At 39.2% G+C, this 19,071-nt stretch overlaps 1 protein-coding gene across 1 annotated transcript; it reads right to left on the minus strand.

Annotated features, from left to right (window-relative positions):
- Positions 1 to 7,236: 7,236 nt before the first annotated feature.
- TPD52L3 (TPD52 like 3) lies at positions 7,237 to 10,746 on the minus strand. The gene is made up of 2 exons (XM_009456287.5): positions 8,556 to 10,746; positions 7,237 to 7,336 (listed from the first exon to the last, which is right to left on the minus strand). The coding sequence occupies exons 1-2, from the start codon at positions 8,920 to 8,922 to the stop codon at positions 7,323 to 7,325; spliced, it is 381 nt and encodes a 126-aa protein (XP_009454562.1). The 5' UTR covers positions 8,923 to 10,746; the 3' UTR covers positions 7,237 to 7,322.
- Between the last annotated feature and the right edge of the window lie 8,325 nt (positions 10,747 to 19,071).

Consider the following 19,071-nt stretch of genomic DNA (forward strand, 5'->3'; position numbering starts at 1 on the left):
TTTTCCTTCATTTCAACTTTGGTGAATCTGACAATTATGTGTCTTGGAGTTGCTCTTCTTGAGGAGTATCTTTGTGGTGTTCTCTGTATTTTGTGAATTTGAATGTTGGCCTCCCTTGCTAGGTTGAGGAAGTTCTCCTGGATAATATCCTGAAGAGTATTTTCCATCTTGTTTCCATTCTCCCCATCACTTTCAGGTGCAGCAATCAGACATAGATTTGGTCTTTTCACATAGTCCCATATTTCTCAGAGGCTTTGTTTGTTTCTTTTTACTCTTTTTTCTCTAAACTTCTCTTCTCACTTCATTTCATTTATTTGATCTTCAATCACTGATACCCTTTCTTCTACTTGATCAAATCAGCTTCTGAAGCTTGTGCATGCATCAGGTATTTCTTGTGCCGTGGTTTTCAGCTCCATCAGGTCATTTAAGGACTTCTCTACACTGTTTATTCTAGTTAGCCATTCGTCCAATCTTTTTTCAAGGTTTTTAGCTTCTTTGCAATGGGTTCAAACATGCTCCTTTAGCTCAGAGAAGTTTGTTATTACCAATCTTCTGAAGCCTTCTTCTCTCAACTCATCAGAGTCATTCTCCGTCCAGCTTTGTTCCGTTCCTGGCGAGCGGCTGCATTCCTTTGGAGGAGAAGAGGGGCTGTGATGTTTAGAATTTTCAGCTTTTCTGCTCTGGTTTCTCCCCATCTTTGTGGTTTTATATACCTTTGGTCTTTGATGATGGTGACGTACAGATAGGGTTTTGGTGTGGATGTGCTTTCTGTTTGTTAGTTTTCCTTCTAACAGTCAGGACCCTCAGCTGCAGGTCTGTTGGAATTTGCTGCTGGTCCACTCCAGACCCTGTTTGCCTGGGTATCACCAGTGGAGGCTGCAGAACTGCAAATATTGCAGAACAGCAGATGTTGCTGCCTGATCCTTCCTCTGGAAGCTTTGTCTCAGAGGGGCACTGGACTGTATGAGGTGTCAGTCAGCCCCTACTGGGAGGTGTCTCCTAGTTAGGCTACTCGGGGGTCAGGGACCCACTTGAGGAGGCAGTCTGTCAGTTCTCAGATCTCAGACTTGGTGCTGGGAGAACCACTACTCTCTTCAAAGCTGTTAGACAGGGACGTTTAAGTCTGCAGAAGTTTCTTCTGCCTTTTGTTCAGCTATGTCCTGCCCCCAGAGGTGGAGTCTACTGAGGCAGGCAGGCCTCCTTGAGCTGCGGTGGGCTCCACCCAGTTGGAGCTTCCTGGCCTCTTTGTTTACCTACTCAGGCCTCAGCAATAGCGGACACCCCTCCCCCAGCCTCGTTGCTGCCTTGCAATTTGATCTCAGACTGCTGTGCTAGCAGTGATTGAGGCTCTGTGGGCGAGTGACCCTTACAGCCAGGTGTGGGATATAATCTCCTGGTGTGCCATTTGCTAAGACCGTTGGAAAAGTGCAGTATTAGGGTGGGAGTGTCCCGATTTTCCAGATACAGTCTGTCATGACTTCCCTTAGGTAGGAAAGGGAATTCCTGGACCCTTGGGCTTCCCGGGTGAGGCAGTGCCCCGCCCTGCTTTGTGGGCTGCACTCACTGTCTGACAAGCCCCAGTGAGATGAACCTGGTACCTCAGTTGGAAATGCAGAAATCACCTGTCTTCGGCGTTGGTCACGCTAGGAGCTGCAGACTGGAGCTGTTCCTATTTGGCCATCTTGGAACCTCTCTAGATCATGTATTTTTATGCATTCTGGCAATCTGTGTCTTTTGATTAGAGAGTTTACTCCATTTACATTTAAAGTAATTACTGATAAGGAGGAATTTAATTCTGTCATTTTGCTGCATGTTTTTTATATGCCATGCATCTTATTTACCTTTTGTTTCCTACATTATTGTCTTCTTTTGTGTTTAATTTTTATAGTGAAATATTTAAATTCCTCTGTCATTTTCTTTTGTGTACATTCTACAAATATTTTCTTTAAGGTTGCCATGGGGATTATATTTGATATTTAAAGTTGTAACACTCTAGGCTGGGCGCAGTGGTTCACGCCTGTAATCCTAGCACTTTGGGAGGCCGAGGTGGGTGGATTGCAAGGTCAGGAGATTGAGACCATCCTGGCTAACATGGTGAAACCCCGTCTCTACTAAAAATACAAAAACAAAATTAGCCGGGCGTGATGGTGGGCACCTGTAGTCCCAGCTACTCAGGATGCTGAGGCGAGAGAATGGCGTGAACCTGGGAGGCGGAGCTTGCAGTGAGCCGAGATCATGCCACTCTACTCCAGCTTGGGCAACAGAGCGAGACTCCATCTCAAAAAACAAAAAAACAAAGCAAAAAGTTATAACACTCTAATTTGAATTTATACCATCTTAACTTCAGTAACACACAAAATCTTTGCTCCTTTATAGCTCTGCCCTCACCTCTTTTGATTGTTATTTTCACAAGATTACATTATTATACACTGTGAGTCCAAAAATGTAAATGAATACTTTCTTTAAATGTATTCATTTACATTTTGTATTTAAATGAGTTTATTTACATGAATATATGTATTTAAATGAAAATTTCTTTAAATGTGAATTTTCATTTGAACTTTGGTGAATCTGACAATTATGTGTCTTGGAGTTGCTCTTCTCAAGGAGTATTCTCTCAAATTTTGTAGAAAATAAAATATGGAGTTACAAAGCAAAGTTACAATAATGCTAACTTTTAGATTATGTTTTTAAATGTATTAATCTCTTAAATTGTATAGAAAACAAAAAGTGGAGTTACAAACCATTGTTCCAGCTTTTATACTTGCCTCTGTATTTACCTTTATTAACATCTTTATTTCTTTGTGTGGCTATGAGTTACAGCCACAGGTCTAGTGGTAATGAGCTAACTCAGCTTTTGTTTATCTGGAAATGTCTTAATTTCTCCCTCACTTTTAAAGGACAATTTTGCCAAATATAGGATTCTTGGATAACAGTTTTGCTTTTTGTACTTTTAGCACTTTGAATATATTGATCCACTGCCTTCTGGCCTCACAGTTTTTGTTGAAAAATCTGCTGATTATCTCATTGAGTATTTCTTGTGTGTGATGAATTGCTTTTCTCTTTCTGATTTCAAGATTCTTTCTTTGTCTTTGTCTTTCAAAGTTTGATTATAATGTGTTTTTGTGTGAGTCTCTGTCAGTGCATTTTTCTTGGAGTTTGTTAAGCTTTTTAGATGTGTATATTTACATCTTTCCTCAAATTTGTAAAGTTTTCTAACATTACTTATTTAAATATACTCTCTGCTCATTTCTCTCTGTCTCTCTCTTTTCCTTCTGGAATTCTCACATTGTTTTGTTCATCCGCTTGATGGTGTCCTATAAGTCCCTTAGGCTCTATTTACTTTTCTTCAATGTTTTTTTCCTTCTGTTCTTTAGACTCAATAATTTTCATTTTCTTTTCTCAGATTCACTAGTTCTTTCTTTTGTCTGTTCAAACTGCTTTTGAATCCCTCCAGTGAATTTTTCATTTCAGTTATTGTTCTTCTTAACTCCAGAATTTCTTTTTCTTCCCTTAGTTTTCTATATCTTTATTTATATTTCCATTTTGTTCATGCATAATTTTCTTTTCTCCACATCTCCCTTTAGTTCTATGAGCATCTTTAAGATAGTTTTAAGGTATTTGTCTACTATATCTGCCATGTGTTCTTTTTCAGAACAAGTGGTTTATTTTTATTCTTTGAATGTGCCATACTTTCCTGTTCTTTGTATGCCTTCTGATTTTTTTTTGAAAACTGGACATTCAAATCTAGTAACATGGTAACTCTGGTAATTAGATTCCCCCCATTTCCCAGAATTTAATGTTTTTTGTTATTGTTTTTGTTTATTATTATTATTTTTTATTCTTGTAGGCTATCTCTGTTCCAAGGATTAACCTGAAATATAAATTTAAGGTCTTCTCAGGTATTTTCTGAGTTTTTCCCTGGGCATGCACAATCACTTTCTAATTTTTCCCATATATGCAGTTGTTTTTGAATGTCTGGCTCCCAAAAGAGGAAAAAGAGAAAAATGAAGGGGAGAAAAAAGAGCACTGGCCCTTTAAGTCCCTTAGAAGTCACTTCAGCTAGTGGGGAGGGGCTTGCCACAGTGGGGATAGGTACAACAACAATGGCTGCCCACCTCTTTGTCTGCACCTCTGTGAGCAGAAGCAGCAATCAATGATCGATCAGAGCACAGATCTCTAGTATCTGGAAGACATGGTCCTTTTTGCCAACCCTGGCTCTCACAAGCTATGTACAGGTTGTTCCAGAAACATATGCACATTTGCCAGTTACAAGGCTGGGACTGGGGATGTGTAGATGGTACTGTGTTCAGAGTACTGAAATTAACTACAATTTATTGTTCAAGCCTTCCCCTGGAAGTTGCAAGCCTTCAGTACATTCTAGTGTTCCAAAATTGTTACATCACATTGATTCACCAGCTCAATTGTTATCTAAGTAGAGAGACAGATTTCTTGTGCCTCCCACTCTATCATCTTTATGAGATCCTCTTTCCACAGTTGTTTCAGTAGAGTGATGCTCATCCTTTTTCCTTACATTACAGTCCGCAGGCAAGAAAGTGAAATTCTGTGCCCAGATGCAAATCCTTAGCGGAATCAACCTGTGCCATCATTGTCCCCTTGATAGGTGGAGCCATCAAGCACATTGCCTGGCACTATCAGGAAACCTGCACAGTTCTGGGTCAGTGGTTGCTAATCACCTCTCTTTAGTCCACGCAAGCCTTGACAGTAGAGCATGTAATAAAAGTACTTCTTTCAAATCTGGAACTTGGCATTTTGATGGATCAGAAAGCAGAGGAGCCTCTAGAAAATGCTGGTGAATTTCTTTGGGAGTGATGCTAGTATTTTTCTGGGGCATGTATGATACTAATGAACAAAGGGATTGGTATTCTATCATCATCCTTGCCAGCAGCATGGAAAGTGTTATCTGTGGGAAGTATAACTTTCAATTCTTGTATCTTAGTCATCTGGGCTGCTATAAACTGGGTATCTTAACAGAAATTTATCTCTTATTGTTCTGGAGGTGGATCAAGATATCTGTAGATTCAGTGTTTGGTGAAGGCCTATTTCCTGGGTTATGAATGGTGCCTTCTCACTGTGTCCTCCCATGGTGAAAAGGGCAAACAAGCTCCCTTTGGCTTGTTGATAAGCCACTTATGAGGGCTGATCACTTCCCGAAAGGCCCCATCTCCCAATACCATCACCCTGTGGTTAGGATTTCGACCTACGAATTTGGGGTGGGAAGACATAAACATCAAGGCCATGTCATCTTGTCTCGATTTTCTATCCTAATCCCTTCACTCACATGGACAATTAAAGTCCCAGAAAACTGAGAGCCTCAGGAAATTTTGTTTCAGTATCATTCCCATCTAGTAGTTCTCAGGTACTGAGCGAAACCTAAGGATGTGAATCTTTGGGTATCCACATATTCTACGAACTATTGAAAACAGCATCCTGAATTGGCCAAGTTAAATAGACTTAAGCTAGGCTACAAAATCCAAATAGGCCTAGATGAGTGGAGATGATCAAGTTATGTGGGTAGACAGGGAAGAAGATGAAGAAAGCCAATGCATAGGAAGGGTAGAAGCTGGTGGAAAAAGGAAATCTCAAGGAAACTTTAGAGCCAGAATCCAAATGTTCATGGAAGCATTTTATTTGGTGCCCATGACCACTGATACAAAAAAGCCAAAGTAAAATGAATGTGCAACTCCAGCTTCAATAATATCAGGCCTTTTCAATTCTACATCCTTATTATCTTGCAAATTTATCCCCCCAAGCCCCACCTCATGCAGTTGGTTCCTAAGTCTGAGAGATTCTACCTCTTAAATACTTAATCTATTTCTCTGATGACCAGAGTAATCTAAAACAAAAATTTGATAGTTACTTTTTTACTTAAGTGCTTCAATGCCTCCCATTTCCTACAGGCTTAAATATTAATATCTAATGTAGTATGTAAGACTACTTATGATTTTGCCCCCTGCTTATTTTTTCTTACTCATGTAACACCATTTCCCCTCCCTCACTCATGTAACACCATTTCCCCTTCCTCTCTAGCCACAGTGTTAGTTCCTAGAATATGCCATTCTTATACATTCCTTTGTGACGCAGTTCCTCTGCATGTTGTCTGGAATGTTCTATTCTTGTCTGTCTGGCAAACTTCTCCTAGTCCTCTAAGACTTTCTGTCTCTCTAAAGTCTTTACTGACCTACCAAGACAGAGTTGAGCACCCCTTCCTCAGGACTTCTTTTATCTCTGGCACACAGCTCTATTTTAGCACTCATTGAATTATAATGATTTGAAAGTCTAAGTGTTTCTAGAGGGCACATACGATGTCTAATTCTATGCTTTCAGAACCTGGGACAGTTCTTGATACATAGTAGGGTCTCAGATTGGCTTTGAATAAACACAATATTTTTGTTTAAAAGCAGAAGGAACTTGTGAACAAGTTCATGTTGTTGATAGTCTCTTAGATTCCATATTTGATGTCTGAAGTATATGATGTTAATTCCTTCCTTGATTTAACGTGTATTTATTAAAGATCAATCCTAAGCCAGAAATGGGAAAACAATGATCAACAAAAATAAATATGTACTTTACTACTTTTACGGAGTTGAGAATTTATTGGGGAAACTTACTACTGTTGTAGAAATTATTAAATAAAATATAACATCTCTCAGGTTTGGCCCATGATAATAGTCTGAGATTGTCCCTAACACAAGCCTTCCTGAAATATGTCAAAGCCTTTGCCTGTTGGACTACTTTCATTTCTTGTATGCTGCAGGCTCACCTCTTGTTCTCCAGCATACAAAGCCATTTTGGTTGATAAACACAACAAATTAAAAATTGAACATGCAAAATAGTAAAACATCTTGTTTTAATCCAAGCAAAACTTTGTCTTCAGAAACCTGTGGAGGGTTGGGATACATGAGTAACTTTACAGTTTACCAGATGCTTTTGTATTTATAGTGGTATTTGGTTTTGCTTATAGGAAAACCAAAGGAATGTTGGGGGAGCATTCAAGAGTCAACAAAACAGAATCATCCTCTTAGGCTGGAGGGATTACCATTTTAGGCAGTGAGAGGTTACTGAAATGTACCCATAAGGGTCCTAGTCTCTGCCCACAGCCAATAAGATGCAAACTTCTATCTCAGGCAGTGTGTCTAGAGGAGTGAAAGAGGCTCCCAGATCTTGGCATTTTGAAAATGGAAAAGGAAAACAAACAAAAAGTATATTCGTGTGAAAATCAGATATCAGAAAATTCAAACAAGCACCGTCCAGGTTCCTACTGTCTTGAGCTCTCCAGAGGGTTATATTCTGCGTCCTTCTCATTTAGGGTTTCCTAAAAAGAAGGGCAGACTTGGAGTTAAGAGCAAAGATGTATAGTTAGGTCCATTCAAAGGCATAACAGCCAGCATCACAGGGGACAGACATTCTTTTTAAAATGTTCCTTGAGACAGGGGTTTATCTTTCGTGAATTTGGCTATACCTGTTTTCCTCCAGCCCCTCAGCTGGAGGTGGTAACTAACTAGGAATTGCTGCCAGAGAGGCAATTTCTTCCTTTTAAGTGAAGTGCTGCTATGGCAAAGATATGCTGCTTCAAGGGTTAAACTTTAAAACACTCATTTTGATATATAAAGAAATTATAAACAAAGCACAAGGCAAAGTTTCAATTTCAGTTTGTGTTCAAAGTAGTAATAATTTCCTAAACTGACACTGTTGTTTTGCTTAGTCCAGACCTTTGAAAACAAACGAGTTTTACAAAAGCTATATTAGTAATGTAACAATTAGTGCACTACCACTATTTTCCCCTCTTTTTCTGAGTCTCAGAGAAGATGAAGTTTTCTTGATCATCTTTTTAAAATAAAAGTTGTAGGCCAGGTGAAGCTTTCAAGGTGACTTTGAGACTGAGGGAAGGAAGGAAATGGGGAAGGGAAAACAAACAAACAAACCAAAAAAACACTACAGATTACTTCATACCTCTTTCAAGCTTAAACAGAACTCTACTTTGGCTTTCTAATAAGCTAGTTTTCCAAAAGAGAGTTTGGGCTTTGGCCTAAGACCCCTCTGGAGCCACTGACTTGCCCATTAGATACAGTCTCAGGAAAGCTAATATAATGGCACATTTCGTCTACAAACTTAAGTGAAAAATAACCAGGTACAAAACTTTGGGTTCTCTATCTTAAAAGCAGCAAATATCTGTGTTCTTTTCTCAAAACTGGATTCTGTCAATTTCCTGAATTAACCACTTTACCATTGTGGTTTGCTTGCTTGTTTTTGTTGGGCAGAGTTGCAAATGTAATAAGGGAAGGGGGTCCTTGCAGTGGTTTAGTACCAGGCAAGGTTACCAAGGGGGCTCATTCTGGTTCCAGAAAGTGGAGATGGTCATCCTCACTCTCCAGAACTGGGAGTGGCTCATTCCCACTCCCCGGAATCTGGAGTGGGTCTTCCCCACTCCCCAAAACTGAGAGCAGATCAACCCCACCCTCAGCAGAAGAAAGACAGTCAGGGCCAAGCTCTTTTGCCCCCTGAGACTTTGGACTTGATTGTCCCCATCAGACCTTCAAAAGATCTGAATGTGGCTGACTTCTTCACGCCTCCAAGCTTCCTGCAGATGAGAGTGCCCATGGTGGACAGAGCAGCTGATGTCTTCTGTTTCACATAGGTGTTGGAGACCTGAACATCAAGCCAGCTCTTGGACAGATTCTGTCTCAGCCCTACCAAGGCGGTGAGGCCTAACTTCCTCTTGAGTTCCCCACAGCGTCTCTCTTTGGCTGCTAGTACGTGGCGTAGGGTTACAATTTCAGCCTCCAATTTAGTGAGTTTGGTTTTGAGCTCTCTTTGCTCGGGCTCTGTCAGATCCTCCAGTTCAGAAGTCGAGTGGGATTCATATGTGCCCACAGAGGTCTCTGTCCTGGCATGTGGCATGGACTGGGAAAGATCTTCGTTAAGAGAGTCCAGGTCCAATTCTTGGTAGAAAGAGTCGAATTATTGGGCTGCAGAGAAATAATCTTGGCCAGCAGAGTCGAAATCTAGGCCTGCAGGCTCAGACTCTTGGCGGGTGGAGTCAGATTTCAGGCGGGAGGGATCCATGGCCCAGCTGATACAATGGACACCTTGGCAGTTGAGTTGACGACCTGGCCTGTGAAGTAGACACGCTAGCTCGTGGTGTTCACTTCCGGGTGGTGGGGATGGGGAGCCGGGCTGGTCAAGGTTGCGGAGGTGGGACTTCCCGCCCAAACCGCGAGGCTGTAGAATCAGCGCTCAGCTGAGGCGCAACCCACACTGGCGGCATTTTGGCATCGCGAGGACATCCTGAGGTAGGCAGTGCAGAGATTATTGTCGAAAAGAGAGGAATTTCTCCTGACATGGTAAATGACAAGCCCTGGCCTTCAAACCAAAGCGTCAGGCAACTCTTTTCCACCACACCAGCTCCAACACTTGAAAATCATTTAAACATCATTGTGCTAGTATGAATTTTCAATTTTGCAGTTGCATTTTCTTTATTCCGCCCTACCTCCACTCACATTTCTGGAAGCATGTCTGCCTACATTCAAGGTTACCTGTTGTGGGAGGTAGTCTGCACAGTAAAGTAAAACTAGTTAAATAGGATCTATCAGAGTGTGGATCCACTCTCCCCCGCCAACCTCCCACCCCAACCTCCCCCCAACCGTAATTCTGCCGAGAGTAAACTTATGCAATGGAAAAATCAGGACGTTAATCCAGTGAGGTCTTGTGGTCGGGCTTCACTTAGCTCATTCTATGGCTGCCTATTCTCAGAGAATATTCTTGAGCAAGTCTTAGATTGTAGTGATTTTGTTGGATATTCTGGTAATTCTTGCGAGCATGATCTTGTGGAACATAATTTGATCCTCAGCAAATTTCAGCAGTTTGCCCTACTCATGCCTATGTGGCTACAATGAAGCATCCAGTTGTGCATTCAAACCAACTTCAGCCCTCCTTTGAGTTTATGTTCTATAACCCTTTCACATAATTTAGTAGTGTTTATTATTGCCTTGTCCTGAGTGGTGTGTTTCCCTAAGTTAAAAAGTGAGAATTGTTCTTGTAAACATGAAGGCTGATGGAGGATTTGGCTATGTGTTTAAAGGCCTGAAAAGGGCAGCAAGGACTCCCTAAAAACCAATTTGTTCCAGAGGGTAGACTTTTCCTCTATTGCCTGTAGAAACACTAGTGGTTTCAGGAACACTCCCAGACTCTGAATCAGAACTCCTCTTTCAAACCTGAGACTAAAGGGTAAAGAAATCCCTGAATTATGCTACATAATATAGAACACACATTGTCTCTTCAAAGTTGAGACTCCAAATCACCAAATCTGAACTTGCACTTGATTTTACTTCTCTGTATTATTTCAACCACCAATCTTGATGCCTATTTTCTTTATAAGCTTCCTCATCCTTCAATGTATACTATGAAATCTTTTATTAAGCCTTGATTCCTTTTGATAGAGAATGTTTTTTTTTCTCATAGCAAAACTGAGCTTTTCAGACACTTAGCTTCCAGATCCCACATCAAGACATACCCTCTCATTCAAATAGGAAAATAAGAAGTCAAATCATTTCTTTTTCAGATGATATGATTCTATATCTAGAAAACCCGAAAGGCTCCACCAAAAGGCTCCTGGAACTGATAAATGACTTCAGTAAAGTTTCAGGATATAAAGTCAGTATCATTTCTATATATCAATAATGTTAAACCTGAGAACCAAATAAAGAATGCAATCTCATTTACAATAGCCACAAAAAAATAAAATACCTAAGACTACACCTAACCAACGAGATGAAAGATCTCTACAAGGAGAACTATAAAACACTGCCAAAAGAAATCGTAAATGATACAAATGAATGGAAAACATTACATGCTCATGGATTAGAAGAATCAAAATTGTTTAAATGGCCATACTGTGCAAAGCAATCTGTGGATTCAGTGCCATTCCTTTCAAACTATCAATGTTATTTTTCACAGAACTAGAAAAAAAACTATTCTAAAATTCATATGGAACCAAAGAAGAGCCTGAACAGCCAAAGCAACCCTAAGCGAAAAGAACAAAGCTGGAAACATGCTACAGTAATCAAAACAACATGGTACTGGGTACACATAGACCAATGGAACAGACACATAGACCAATGGAACAGAGACTCAGAATAGAGACTCAGAAATAAAGCCACACACCTATAGCCATCTGATATTTGACAAAGTCAACAAAAATAAGCAGTGGGGAAAGGATTCCTGATTCAATAAATCATGCTGAGATAGGTGGCTAGCCATATAGAGAATAAAACTGGACTCCTACCTTTCACCATATACAAAAACTAACTCAGGATGGATTAAAGATTTAAATGTAAACCTCACACTATAAGAATCCTAGAAGAAAACCTAGGAAACACCATTCTGGACATCAGTCTTGGGAAATAATTTATGACTAAGTCCCCAAAAGCAATCTCAATAAAAACAAACATTGACAAGTGGGACCTAACTAAAGAGCTTCTCTACAGCAAAAGAAACTATTAATAAAGTAAACATACAACCTACGGAATGGGAGAAAATATTCACAAACTCTGCATCTGACAAAGGTCTAATATCCAGGGTCCATATGGAACTTAAATAATTGAACAAGCAAAAACCAAATAACCCCATTTAAAAATGGACAAAAGACGTGAACAGACACTTTTCAGAAGGAGACATACAAGTGGCCAACAAACATATGAAAAAACATATGAAAAAATGTTCCACATCACTAATCATCAGAGAAATTCAAATAAAAACTGTAATGAGATAACATCTCACACCTGTCAGAATGGCTATTCTTAAAAAGTCAAAAAACAACAGATGTTAAGAAGGCTATGGAGAAAAGGAAATGCTTATACACTTATACACTGGTGGTGGGAATGTAAATTCAGCTACTGTGGAAAACAGTTTATAGATTTCTCAAGTAAAACAGAACTACCATTAATCCAGCAATCCCATTACTAGGTGTATATGCAAAAGAAAACAAATCATCCTATTGAAAAGACACATGCACTCATATGTTCATCACAGCACTGTTCACAATAGCAAAGACATGGAATCAACTTAGGTGCCCATCAATAGTGGATTGGATAAAGGAAATGTGGTATATATACAGCATGAAATACTACACAGGAATAAAAAAGAATGAAATCATGTCATTTCCAGCAACATGGATGCAGTTGGAGGCCATTATCCTAGGTGAATTAATGCAGGAACAGAAAACCAAATACCACATGTTCTTACTTATAAATGGGAGCTAAACATTGGATACTCAAGGTCATAAAGATGACAACAATAGACACTGGGGACTACTAGAGGGGGAAGTGGGTGGGCGGGGGAAGGGTTGAAAAACTAACCACTGGGTATTCTGCTCAGTATCTGGGTGATTAAATCATTCGTAACCCAAACCTTGGCATCACACAATATACCCAAGTAACAAGCCTGCACATGTACCTCTGAATCTAAAATAAAAGTAGAAAAAAAAAAGACAATAGCCTCTGGAAAGGATGCTCCTTATTGGCAGTGTTCTGATCTCCTGAGTAAACCTGGCTAAAGAAGTAATACAATGGAACAATCCATTTTATTAGGCTTATGCATAAGCACATATGAAACAATATTTATGTTTTGAAAACATAGATCTATCAAATGAAATTTTATTTAATTTATAGTGATAGTAACCAATTGTTTGTATAAGCTATCCTTTTAAGGTGTAAAATACCAAACACTCACCCCATAATTGTAAAATTTCACATCTCTAGATGAGACAATGGAATCCTCTATATTACACAGAAAGGCTCATAAAACTTTTCATATAAAACTGAAAGCTTTTTGATGCTATTTATTTAAATACTAAAAATAGCCAAAGTATTTGATTCAGGAACTATAAAGAAAAATCTTGAGATTATTTGTAATACTACAGTGGTTTGATATCCTTTGTTTCCAAGGAGGACACCACTGACCCATTTTTGATAAAGAAAGAACTGAGTTATGTCTCTAGTAAGGGTGATGGATTACACTAATCTTTTGTAAAGTAAAGGTAAGTGGTATAATAAAATGATTTTTTCTCTTTATATGTAGAAGCCTGTATATATTATGTTCTATAAATAAATTCCTAAAGCTTGAATATGAAAACAAAGCCATATCCTCCAGCAGGTCTGGGTTATTTGGGAATAGAAGAAGTTAGGTCGTAGTGAGTGATACTCAAGTTTGGAAATGATTAGGAACTTGTATCAGTGCCGGCAGTTTTAACCATTTGACTTATTTTGTTATAAATGATCAATATAGAGCTTTCTGATTACATTGATGATTCAGATTGCTTCTAAAGAACTGACAACTCACCTTGCAGTCTGGTCATTTGCACTGCTAGATTTAACCTAGTGAGTTCTCTAAGGCTTTATTTCTAATATTTAAACAGTTTTTTTTCTGGTGTTCAACTACTATAATTCTAGCTGAATGCAAGGAAAAATACTTAAATATCTAATTAAGCCTGAAAATAAGGCACATAGCTGAAACCCTACTCCAGTCAGAATGTTTTAAGAGTAAGAGAAAATTGGTAGTTGGGCTTTTCTTGTGGAAAGCCAGAATATTATATTTGATTTCAATTTGCAAGTTATTTTCACTACTATCTCACATCATAGCCCAGCTCCATCAATAATACATGTAGTCGCCTCTCCATAGATATTCTCCAGCATGAACAGGAATATTGACTGCAGTTTACAACAGCAAGCATTACTGCTATCAGTCTTCATATTTCGGTGGTTAAGTTGATCTTCATTTAGGATGAGGATGATATTTTCTTTCAGCAGCTCTCCTATTTGGACTAATTAGCTTAAAAATACTTAGGTGTACTATAGGTTAGGATTTTCCTGTCTGACATCAAAATATACTATCGGTGTATTAAATCAACATTAGAGCTTATTGCTGTTATTCACCGTCTTTGGTGGTATATAATGGTGGTAGGGGTACTGGGGGAATCAAATTAAGATTCAGAGTCCAGTTGTGCCTGAAGAACTGTATTCCCCTCCTCTGTCATGCCCATTTACATGGGTTAATACATAAGGGAGGAAGGGGCTTTCAAGGAGGAAGTTTTTTTTTTTTTTTTTTCAGGTCTTAGAGGTAGAAGAGGAATCATAAGGAGAATGAGGGATGGAAAGAAGGGAAAGAAAAATGATCAAATGGTGTAGGAACTTCCCTAGATTAAAAAATGAGGGTTCTTCTTGTTGAAACATAAAAGCTTTGTATATAAAGACCTATGTAGAGTAGCAAGGAATCTGTAAACACTGTATTTTTTTCCAGAGACTGGAGTGCTTGTGGAAACACTGGTGGATCTAGGTATGTTTCTCTAGTGATGATCTAGAAATTTGGAGGATGCCTTAAAATGGAGTAGGGGATTGAAAAAGGATAAGACTGCCACTTGCTTCTCACTCTCCTTCACCCACTTCAGCCCAACCAACACTCTGTTTGAATTACATGCAGTTACAGCAAAGGCATAGATTGTTGCTATGGTTTGAAAGTGTCCCCTAAAACCTATGTGTTGGAAAGTTAATCCTCATTGCAACAGTGTTTAGAGATGGGATCTTTAAGAGATGGTTAGGTCATGAGAGCTCTGCCCTCATGAATGAATGAATGCAGTTATCACTGGAATAGGTTAATTATTCTGGGAGTGGGTTGCTAATAAATGGATGAGTTTGACTCTCTCTCTCTGTTCTCTCATGTTCTTTTGCTCTTTTACCTTCTTCCATGGGATGATGCAGCAAGAAGGCCCTCACCAGATGCTGGTGCCTTGATATTGGACTTTCCAGCCTCCAGAATCATGAGAAATAAATTTCTATTGTTTATAAATTATTCAGTCTGTGATGTTCTGTTGTAGTAGCATAAAACTAAGATAACTATGTTGCTAAAAAGTCTATAGGGGATCCAGATTACTTGAAGGAGCCAGTGGTAGGTTTCTGTATGTATGACCCTTAACTAAGCAGGAAAATTTAGCAAGACATTTATTTGAAAGATGTACAAATTTTGAGTACCAGGAGATATATCTCCTGGATCGGGCATATATATTTTTTCTCTCCTGGGAAGGTAGGGTTCTCAGGGTGCAGGGTTAAGAGTGGCAGCAGGAGATACTTCTGTCAAGTGGCTGGACACAGAATGGACATCTACAGAAAGGACAGAGCAGAAGCACATGGAAGAGCTAGTCCTGAGCATAGAGGACTCCCAGAAGTAACTGGGGATATTCAGAGAAGGGAGTCTTGAAGTCCTGAAGCTTGGCACTGAGGGGTTGGAACTAACAAAATGTGGGGGCCAGAGTAATTAGATTCATTTGTATCTACAGGCTGTAGAAGCCTGAGGACAATCAGGTTATTTTACATTTTTATTTTATTTTATTATATTTTTGAGACAGGGTCTTGCTCCATCACCAAGGCTGGAGTGCTGTGGTGCAGGCTCCTAAGCTCAAGTGATCCTCCCACCGCAGCCCTCAGCCTCCCAAGTAGCCAGGACTATAGGCAAGTGCCACCACATCTGGCTAATTAAAAAATTTTTTTAGTAGAGACGGAGTTTTACCATGTTGCCCAGGCTGGTTTTGAATTCCTGAGCTCAAGCAATCCTCCTGCCTTGGCCTCCAAAGTGCTGTGATTGTACATACAGGAGCCTGGTGGCGATCAGGCTATTAATGGAAAAGTTACAATCTTTTTAAACGTTATGACCATTGAGGTGAATTTGCTGCAATGCAGTAAACTACAGCCTGTACTCTACTCCCTAGGAGCTTAGCTATTTTTGTCTTAAAACTGTCATGCCTTCTATAGCATAATAACTATTTTATTTCCTTGATTCTGAGGCACAATCTGTTGTAAGACATATCTTTGTTTTAATAAGAGATTTCTAGGAGGAAAAATCTATATTGTACATTAATTTTAAGATACAATCCTGCCTTAGTCTGTTTGTGTTGCTATATGGGAATGTGTGAGGCTGGGCAATTTATAAAGAAAAGAGATTTATTTGGCTCATAGTTCTGCAGGCTGTACAAGAAGCATGGTGTCAGCATCCATCTGCTTGGCTTCTGTTGAGGGCCTCATGTTGCCTCCATTCCTGATGGAAGGTGAGGGAGGAGCTAGCATCACATGGCAAGAGAAGTGCCAGGCTCTGTTCAACAACCAGTTCTCTCGGGAACTAAGGGGGAGAACTCACTCCCTCCTTTGAGAATGGCACCAAACCATTCATGAAGGATCCATCCCCATGATCCAGACACCTCTCACCAGGCCCCACCTCCAACATTGGAGATCAGATTTCAACCTGAGACTTGACAGGGCCAAACAAACCATATCCAGGGCTAAGTGTGGTGGCTCACACCTGTAATCCCAGCCATTTGGGAAGGGTGAGAAGATTGCTTGAAGCCAGTAGTTCAAGCAATGACCAGCCTGAGCGAAACAGCAAGACCCCTCTCTACACAAAATTTTATTATTATTATTACTATTATTTTTATTTTTCCATAAGTTATTGGAGTACAGGTGGTATTTAGTTTCATGAGTAAGTTCTTTAGTGGTGATTTGTGAGATTTTGGTGCACATATCAACTGAGCAGTATACACTGCACCATATTTGTAGTCTTTTAATCCCTTGCCTTCCTCACACTCTTCCCCCCGAGTCCCCAAAGTCCATTGTGTCATTCTTATGCCTTTGCATCCTCATAGCTTAGCTCCCACATATCAGTGAGAACATGTGATGTTTGGTTTTTCATTTCTGAGTTACTTCACTTAGAATAATAGTCTCCAATCTCAGCCAGGTCACTGCATATGCTGTTAATTCACTCCTTTTTATGGCTGTGTAGTATTCTATCACACACACACACATATATATATACACCACAGTTTCTTGATCCACTCATTGGCATTTGGGTTGGTTCCACAATTTTGCAATTGTTAATTGTGCTGCCATAAACATGCTTGTGCAAGTATCTTTTTCAAATAATGACTTCTTTTCCTCTGGGTAGATACCTAGTAATGGGATTGCTGGATCAAATAGTAGTTTTACTTTTAGTTCTTTAAAGAATCTCTACGCTCTTTTCCATAGTGGCTGTACTAGTTTACATTCCCAACAGCAGTGTAGAAATGTTTCCTTTTCACTGTATCCATGCCAACATCTACTGTTTTTTGGTTTTTTGATTATGGCCATTCTTGCAGGAGTATTGCATGGTGGTTTTGATTTGCATTTCCCTGATCATTAGTGTGTGATGTTGAGCATTTTTTCATTTGTTTGTTGGCCATTTGTCTATCTTCTTTTGAAAATTGTCTATTCATGTCCTTTGCCCACTTTTTGATGTGGTTGTTTGTTTTTTTCTTACTGATTTGTTAGAGTTCATTGTAGACTCTGGATATTAGTCCTTTGTCAGATGTATAGATTGTTAAGATTTTCTCCTACTCTGTGGGTTGTCTGTTTACTCTGCTGACTGTTCCTTTTGCCATGCAAAAGCTCTTTAGTTTAATTAGGTCCCAGCTATTTATCTTTGTTTTTATTGCATTTACTTTTGGGTCATGAAATCCTTGCCTAAGCCAATGTCTAGAAGGGGTTTTCCAATGTTATCTTCTAGAATTTTTATAGTTTCACATCTTAGGTTTAAGTCATTAATCCATCTTTAGTTGATTTTTGTATAAGGTGAGAGATGAGGATCCAGTTTCATTCTCCTACAGGTGGCTAGCCAATTATCCCAGCACTATTTGTTGAAAAGGTTATCCTTTCCCCACTTTATGTTTTTTGTTTGCTTTGTTGAAGATCAATTGACTGTAAGCATTTGGGTTTATTTTTGTGTTCTGTATTCTGTTCCATTGATCTATGTGCCTATTTTTATACCAGTACCATGCTGTTTTGGTAACTATGGCCTTATAATATAGTTTGAAATAAAGTGGTGTGATACCTCCAGATTTGTTCTTTTTACTTTATCTTGCTTTGGCTATGTGGGTTATGGGCTCATTTTTGGTTCCATATGAATTTTAGAATTGTTTTTTCTAATTCTGTGAAGAATGATGGTGGTATTTTGATGGGGATTGCGTTGAATTTGTAGATTGCTTTTGGCAGTATGGTCATTTTCACAATACTGAGTCTACCCATCCATGAGCATGGGTTGTGTTAACATTTGTTTGTGTTGTGTTAACATTTGTTTGTGTTGTCTATGATTTATTTCAGCAGTGTTTTATAGTTTTCCTTGTAGAGGTCTTTCGACTCCTTTGTTAGGTATATTCTTAAGTATTTTTTTTGCAGCTATCATAAAAGGGGTTGAGTTCTTGATTTGATTCTCCACTTGGTTGCTGTTGGTGTGCAGAAGAGCTACTGATTTTCATACATTAATCTTGTATCTGGAAACTTTGCTGAATTCTTTTATCAGTTCTAGGAGCTTTCTGGAGGAGCCCTTAGGGTTTTCAAGGTAAATGATCTTATAGTCAGCAAACAGTGACAGTTCGACTTCCTCTTTACTGATTTGGATGCCCTTTATTTCTTTCTCTTGTCTTATTGCTCTGGCTAGGACTTTCAATACTATGTTGAAGAGGAGTGTTGAGAGTGGGCATCCTTGTCTTGTTCCAGTTCTCAGAGGGAATGCTTGCCACTTTTCCCCATTCAGTATTATGTTGGCTGTGGGTTTGTCATAGATAGCTTTTATTACATTAAGGTATGTCCCTTGTATGCTGATTTTGCTGAGAGTTTTAATCATAAAGTGATGCTGGATTTTGTCAAACTCTTTTTCTGCATCTACTGAGATGATCATGTGATTTTTGTTTTAAATTCTGTTTATGTGGTGTATCACATTTATTGACTTGCGTATGTTAAACCATCCCTTCATCCCTGGTATGGAACCCACTTGACCATAGTGGATTCACTTTGTGATATGTTGTTGGATTCGGTTAGCTAGTATTTTGTTAAGGATTTTAGCATCTGTGTTCATCAAGGATATCAGTCTGTAGTTTTCTTTTTTGGTTATGTCTTTTCCTGGTTTTGGTATTAGGGTCATGCTGGCTTCATAGGATGAATTAAGGAGGGTTCCTTCCTTGTTTCTCTATCTTGTGGA

This window comes from Pan troglodytes, chromosome 11 (genome assembly GCF_028858775.2).
Source record: "Pan troglodytes isolate AG18354 chromosome 11, NHGRI_mPanTro3-v2.0_pri, whole genome shotgun sequence".
Lineage (NCBI taxonomy): Eukaryota > Metazoa > Chordata > Mammalia > Primates > Hominidae > Pan > Pan troglodytes.